Source organism: Palaemon carinicauda, chromosome 9, assembly GCF_036898095.1.
Source record: "Palaemon carinicauda isolate YSFRI2023 chromosome 9, ASM3689809v2, whole genome shotgun sequence".
NCBI classification, from domain to species: Eukaryota; Metazoa; Arthropoda; class Malacostraca; order Decapoda; family Palaemonidae; genus Palaemon; species Palaemon carinicauda.
This window is the reverse complement of record NC_090733.1, coordinates 160,079,911-160,087,410: the sequence shown is the minus strand read 5'-3', so window position 1 is coordinate 160,087,410 and position 7,500 is coordinate 160,079,911. Positions and strand designations below refer to the sequence as shown.

Here is a 7,500-nt window from a genome sequence, read left to right as displayed (position 1 = left end):
CTGTGCTGGCATCGCCCAGGCACTGCAGATAAACAGGAAAGGGCTGGACAAAGGAACTTAAGAGATTGTTTCGGTCACATTATATATACATATATATATATATATATATATATATATATATATATATATATATATATATATATATATATGTGTGTGTGTGTGTGTGTGTGTGTATGTGTGTGTGTTTATGTATTTATATATTTCGACTCGAGCCCTTGCACTAATTTTTACAGCACACGGATATATGTATATATATATATATATATATATATATATATATATATTTATATATACAATATATATATATATATATATATATATATATATATATATATATATATATGTGTGTGTGTATGTATATATATGAATATGTATATACTTGTGTTTGTGTTTATTATATGCACATAAGTCATTAATGTATTGTAAAGGTAAAGACTACTGGATAAAAATCTAAATCTGTAAAGTTCAATACGATTATTATTGCTTATCGTTACAATTTATGGATTTTTTTTGGGGGGATACTCTAATGTGGTATCGGAATTTCAAGTTCATGGTTATATTTCATTCCTAAAGAAAAAATGCCCATTTAGATATTTTTAGATTAAACTGATATTGTGGAAATTGAAAGAATGTTTTCACGAACACCGGCATCTTGTGTTTTCGAAAAAGATTATTATTATTATTATTATTATTATTATTATTATTATTATTATTATTATTATTATTATTATTATTATTTGGAAAAGCAGGATAATATAAGCCCAAGGGCTTGAAAAATTATATTCTTTATTATAACATGATTTTTGCTGAATAATTTTTTCTTAAATATACATTATAATTCATAAACAGGGAAATTCTTTTGAAATTTCTCAATGGAATTGTGACCCTCATACTAACTTTGGCTAATTAAAAAAATACAGTAATTATATTAATTGAATTATATACTAGCAGATAATCTAAAGAAAAAAAAATATTCATGGGGAATTAAGGCTTAATAAGTTCTGTGGTTTTATATCTTTACTTAAAGCACAAGATTTCTGATTTCATTGTGACAAAATGCCGGTTGCAAAAGGCTACAAAGACGTGTTGCTAAATAGTACCACATTTATTTATTTATTTTTAAAAGAGGTTAAGTAACGGCATTATTAACCCTTATTCTGTAAATGCACTCTCATGGGTAGACTATTTCATATAGAGAAAAGAGCTCAAAAGTGTATAAATGCGTAAAATAGGCCGATGCACAGGACCAGGACCCATACATCACTTACTCATATTTTATTCATATTCGTGTAGTGATATGTAGCGCATGAGCAGTCATATTTCCGTAAACAAACATTTGGTCTTGCATACGGCAAAGAATCGAAAGAAATTTAGTTATCTGGGAAAACAATAAAATTGTTTTCCTATTTTTATATAAAAACTTTACAATTTGGTGAAATTTTTTTATGAAATTTTATTCGAGATTTAGTAATGTCGTTCTTGATAGATATTCTTTTCTGTTTCGGTTCAGTTGTCATTACGGTATATTTCACTTCATTTATACTAGGTTCTATTAATGAAAATTCAACTAACCGTTTTTTTTTTTTTTTTTTTTTTTTTTTTTTGGAGGGTGGGGTAATAACAATTCTGTGCGCTGTAACTGACCACTGACAATGCAAGTTTATTTTAGAATAATTCTACTAAAAATCATCTATTTCCTGTCTGAATATAAAAATAGAACTTCTTAATGGTGTAATTTTCTTTTTATATTATTTATTCTAATATTTTTATCAAAATAAATGTCTAAAGTAATAACCAAAGATAAAAAAAAAACATGAAAAAATAGACATGCATTGAAAAACCGCGGATTTATTTTCTATTCTTTTTTTTTTTTTTTTTTTTTTTTTTTTTTTTTTTTTTTTTTTTTTTTTTTTTTTTTTTTTCTCTCCAGGCATTTTGTAAAACGAATTTGCCAGGGCCGTCGGCCCATTACAAATTTCGATGCGAAAATTTCGACATCAAAAGACCAGGCACTGGGATGGAATTTTGAACGCCGGCTCGTAATTAATTTTCAAACCCTCATCAAAATCATCATTAAGCTGTTGAAAAAAAAAATTGTTATTTGTTTGGGAAAGTTTTAGGTGAATTCGGAAGCCAGGTGGAAATTTATAACGGCTGGGTGGAGGGGGGGGGGCGTTATAGTGAGTATTGAGTGTTTGTTTTGTGATTAAAAAAATAACTGAATACTGAAGTATTTGTATTCTCTTGCCTGTAGGCGTGTCATTGAGATCTATTTCCCCCCTCAACAGATACCTAATGGCTGTTGCAAGTTTTGGGACTAGCGTTCTAACCTAATGCCCTTGCCTCCACAAGTAGTTAATGGAGACTTATGGTCACCCATCCACGCAAGGGTCATCTCGTATTGTTAGAGGTCACGGCATTATTTTATTAATTACTTCATTACTCCATTTTTTTCTATTGTACAGAAAACAGAAAATTGGATTCAAGCTGATATTATTGGTTACCTCTGCCGAGGAGGTTATAAAATGACTTGCGTTTATTTATTTATATGTTTGTCTATCATTTAGTAAGATTACGTCAAAACTTCTTGCTGGATTTTCACCATCTAGCAACGGTTTATGTTATGGAAGAACTTATGAAATTTCATAGGTGATCCAGGTCAAGATCGCGATTCTTTACTCAATTTATTTTTCAGTGAGGCGCATTTGCACTGACTCGCAGCGGTGCCCTTTTAGCTCGGAAAAGTTTCCTGCTACCTGATTGGTTAGAATGATCTTGTCTAACCAATCAGCGATCAGGAAACTTTTCCGAGTTAAAAGGGCACCCCTGCGAGTCGGTGCAAATCTGCCTCACTAAAAAGAATTGATTATAGTTATTATTACTTCCGCCAAGGAGGTTATGCTTGTAACCTGCTTTATTCATTTTTCTGTTTGTTTGGCTGTTGGCAGGATTTTTATCAGATTTTAACAGTGGATGAATAGTATGCTCCGGAAGAACCCATTTTGATTTTGGAGGTGATCCGGATCAAGGTCGGTATTCTGGATCATCATTGCATTTTTCACCATATACTTACACCGTAGAATTATGTAAAATTTCACATATATTCCTTCACATTCAACATATGAAAATTGTAATACGTGATCCTTACAATGTAAAATGTGGACAATCTTCATTGGCAGATGTTAAAAGTCTCCGATTGCTCTTTATAGTTTGTCATTAAATTTATTCACGGTCAACATATGTAAAAAGGAAAGTTTGGTCCGTAGACTTGATTTGAGTAAAATGAGAATCTTTATTGGAGGAGGTCTGAAATGTCTGATTGCTCTTTCTACTGGTTTATTTATTTATTTATATATTTATTTATTCAATTATCTGTTTGTTTGTTTGTTATCAGGATTACGTCAAAACTTCCTTGAAAATTTTCAGCAAATTTTAACAATGGATAGGTATTATGATCTGAAAGAGCCTATTAAATTATGGAGGTAATCTATATCAAAATCGAGATTCTGGTTATTATTGTTATTATTATACAGTTGATTCATTCACGATTATTATATAAATAAAGGAAAGCATGATCTGTAGACTTGAGTAAGATGCTGACAACCTTCATTGGCGGAGGTCTTAAATCTCTAATTGCTTTTCCTACTTGTTATGTATGCACTAAATCCTGTGTTCCAGTTTTGTAAGTCCTCAGTAGGAAATTCTCTCTCTCTCTCTCTCTCTCTCTCTCTCTCTCTCTCTCTCTCTCTCTCTCTCTCTCTCTCTCTCTCCTCTGAATGCGGACTGTTTTCCTTAAAGGTTTCTGGTTCGAATACTTCAAATCTGTCACCAGTTTGTGTGTCTTGCCGTTCGACTGCTTCTCCTTCACTCAGCTTGTTCTGTTTTCAAGATATGTCGCTTCTCTCTCTCTCTCTCTCTCTCTCTCTCTCTCTCTCTCTCTCTCTCTCTCTCTCTCTCTCTCTCTCTCTCTCTTCAAAGGTTCCTTTTGAAGATCCTTTAGCTATTGACTGAGTGTGTGAATGGCACAGGAACACAGCAGGCGCATGCGCTGGCTCTCTTTACGGTGAATAATGTGGAGAATTGCAAATGGTTTGAATTTCTATTTTTTTTTCTTACTATATTTTTTTATCATGTATTCTCGACGTAAGGAACTTTGATCTAGTTGTAACTATATATATAACCTTTTGCTTGTGTAATTTTTTTCTGGTTATTTCATTATTCAATTGGTAATGCATTCAGGCTTTATTTATTCTGTGTGTGAGAAGGAATGGTTTAGTGCAGAACTCACCGTGTGAGTTTATGATTTTTCCATGGGAGAGATCATTTAATGCATTTGATGTTCGTTTAGTGTTCTTATAATCCTATATCCTGTTTCATTTAATATTCTCTTTTCTAAACGTGATATGTTCTGAGCATTTAATGTACCTGAATGAAATTATGATATAGTCATCCTTTTTATGAGACAAGCCATGAAAAGTTTGTCTTTAGTAATTTTATTGGTAAAGATTCAATTTGATCTAATATAATATGAATGATTTATTGGGTCCCTTCCGGTCAAATTTATGGACCCATCAAATCCTCCCAGGTGTTCGTATTTTACTTATGTGTAAACAGATGCCAGTCATTGGAAGGACATATATTTAAGAGGATGAATTTCCTGTTGCTACTTTTTTCTTAACCTCCTGGCTACTCTGGGAGCAAGAGCCCATGGTGGCAGTTATTTTGTTAGGAGGGAGGTTATGTTATTTTTTTTTGTTTTCAAAATGATATTATGGTATCTAATTTAGTTCTTTGGGGGGGAGAGACTATTGGTAATAGATTTTGTAATTGATCTAGTACTCGTAATAATATATTTCATCTGATAGCTAAATGGAACCGTTATACAAAAAAAAAAAAAAAAAAAAATGTACTCGAAGATAAATTCTTTTATAAAGCTTTAAGGTACAGTTTCCTATAATCTTCCACCTATTTGGAAATGTCTCCTGTTAGAGATGTATAGCGGCGTTAAAATTCTTTTCTTTGTACCGTTGATAGTTTTTTTAAATCAGAGGTAGACATATTTTGTCTCAATAACCGAGATGTTGGTATATTTTCTTAGCAATTTTTAAAAAGCAAATGTCTTAAATTGTATATTCATTCTTCATCTTAAGTACAGTTAATATAGACAGTGGTACTCTTGTTTTTGTTATCTTTGGTTATTACTTTTAACATTTATTTTGAGAAAATTATATAAAAACACTTACAGAATAATTGTTGCTTAATTAAATCTTGTTTACTATAGACTTAAAACCAATATAGTACGTATGGAAATTTCTTCATCACCTTGTGAATAGTTATCATGATTATGGTATTATTTAGTTATCTCTAAGAAGGTATATGTTTCCCATACTCAAATTGTAATCTGGAGAATTGACCTTTGCTCCTTAGAGAAAAACAAAGCGAACCTAAAACCAACCTTTGTGTAGCTGCACGTGGCACGATGCGCAGGTGAAGCAGTGGAGATGAAAAACGTGGTGTCTCGCTCTCATGACTAGTTCTTGGGGGGCGATGTCCAGTCCACAGCGTCCACATCTCCCGCAACCGAATATTCTGTTTAGAAGAAGAGACAGAAGGCTATTAGACGAAGGAATTACTAAGGGTGAATAGTATTATTGATACAGGGGATTCTCATGATGGGAAGTATAGATGAATGTTTTAGCAGTGTCATTTCATCCTTAAAATTAAGTATTTCACTTTTAAGGGTTTAAAGGTCGCTTCTGAATGGCAGAGGCAAAGGACAGGACTATGCTCTATAGACTGACCATATGTACATATGATCAGTGGCCAAACCCCCTCTACATTAAGATAGAAACTGGGAGGGTCAGGTAATGGCTGATGATGACTTAACAGGTAGACCTATAGGCTCCCCCAAACACCCCATTTCTAGCTCATAAGGATGGTGAAGTTGCAGACAGTAATAGTAATTATCGAATTTGAACACGCCTCGAACTCTCGTCCATCGGGTTGTCAGGCAGGAACGTTTCCAATAGGCTACCACAACTTTGATAACTTTTATATTATTTTTAGGCGTGATAAATTGTGGTTTAGGTAACTTCCGTTAATATCTTGCAAGGTAAGGGAAGAAAGATTGATCTTGCAGCATTTTCAAGTGCAAAATTAATTGATATTGATGATTATATATTTTAAAATATGTTTTTGCGCAGATTTAGTAATGTGAATCATTTTCAGTATCTGTTGAAACATATACTGAATAGAAAAAAAAAGACAAGTACATAAAAAACTTTTAATTTGTAGTAAACTCAGCGTAAGGCAAACGAACCAAGTGGCTATACTTTAAAACTTATATAAAATTAATGACTCGAGAAAATGAATTATGAAGTAGCTACTACAGTTACATTTGTTTTTAAATGTACAATTTAAAGAAAAATGTCATGAATTGAATTTCAGAAACCAGATCTCCTTACGGTATTCTTTCAAATGTAATTCCGAACGGAATCATATTTCAAGATATTCCAGAAATGACTTGGCGACGAGAAGGGTGTTGGGGGGCCGGGGTTACGGGGCTAACGGGGGTATTGGAGGGACCTGGGGTTGAGCGTTGCGTCTATTTCTAGACTTAAGTTTTACATACTCAAGATCTTCGAGACGATTTGGTGACAAAAAAGGGGTCTTTAGACTCGACGATGCCTCTGGTTATGGGAAGGGGAAAGGAAAAATGGGTGAGGGGGGAAAAGGAAAAATTGGTGGAAGGGTCTGAGGAAAAGTAAGGGGGATCTTGGGGTAGGGGTCCAGGAGAGAATAATCTTGCAGTTCCTCAAACTGTGCATAAAGATAATCCTAGGAAAGGAATGAAGGAAGAGGAGAAAGAGAAGCGAGAAGGGGACTAAGGAAGAGCAATGGGATAAGGGAAATGTTGGGAAGGGGGGGGGGGGCGTCAGAAAGAGTGCCTGCTGCACGCATCCTTCGTGAACGCGTCCCTGGCGGAAACGCAACTTCCGCAATACGGTCGGTCGCACCTTTATACCTTCTGGGGACGTTATTCAATATTACCAATATTAATGAGAGAGAGAGAGAGAGAGAGAGAGAGAGAGAGAGAGAGAGAGAGAGAGAGAGAGAGAGAGAGAGAGAGAGAGGGGGGGGGGGGTGGGCCTTTTATAGCATGAAGGCTCTTGTAGAGAAAGGAACGCAAGCAGGAAACCGCCTGGAAGGTGAGGGATTGCCAAGGGAACGGGGTGTAGGTGGGAGCTCGTTAGTGAGATACATTGATACATTTCTTATTAATATATTATTTTTTATTCTCTAATCAAAGATATTGAAACTGCGAAATCTAGAGATTTATACATTTTTCCTTTTCCAGGGCTTTTATTGTAAGCTTTCGTGCAGATTTTTCAAGATTAGTTTTGAGGTTTAGGTGTTTTCATATTACATATACAGTGTGTATGTATATATGTATGTGTATATATATATATATATATATATATATATATATATATATATTAT

At 33.8% G+C, this 7,500-nt stretch overlaps 1 protein-coding gene across 1 annotated transcript in view; it reads right to left on the bottom strand.

Annotated features, from left to right (window-relative positions):
• Positions 1 to 7,500, bottom strand: part of LOC137646732 (homeobox protein goosecoid-2-like) — a 104,953-nt gene that overhangs the window by 29,207 nt on the left and 68,246 nt on the right. Inside the window, exon 2 of the mRNA XM_068379839.1 lies at positions 5,456 to 5,589. Within this exon, the coding sequence (XP_068235940.1) occupies positions 5,456 to 5,589 (134 nt within the window). The remainder of the gene's footprint in view (positions 1 to 5,455; positions 5,590 to 7,500) is intronic.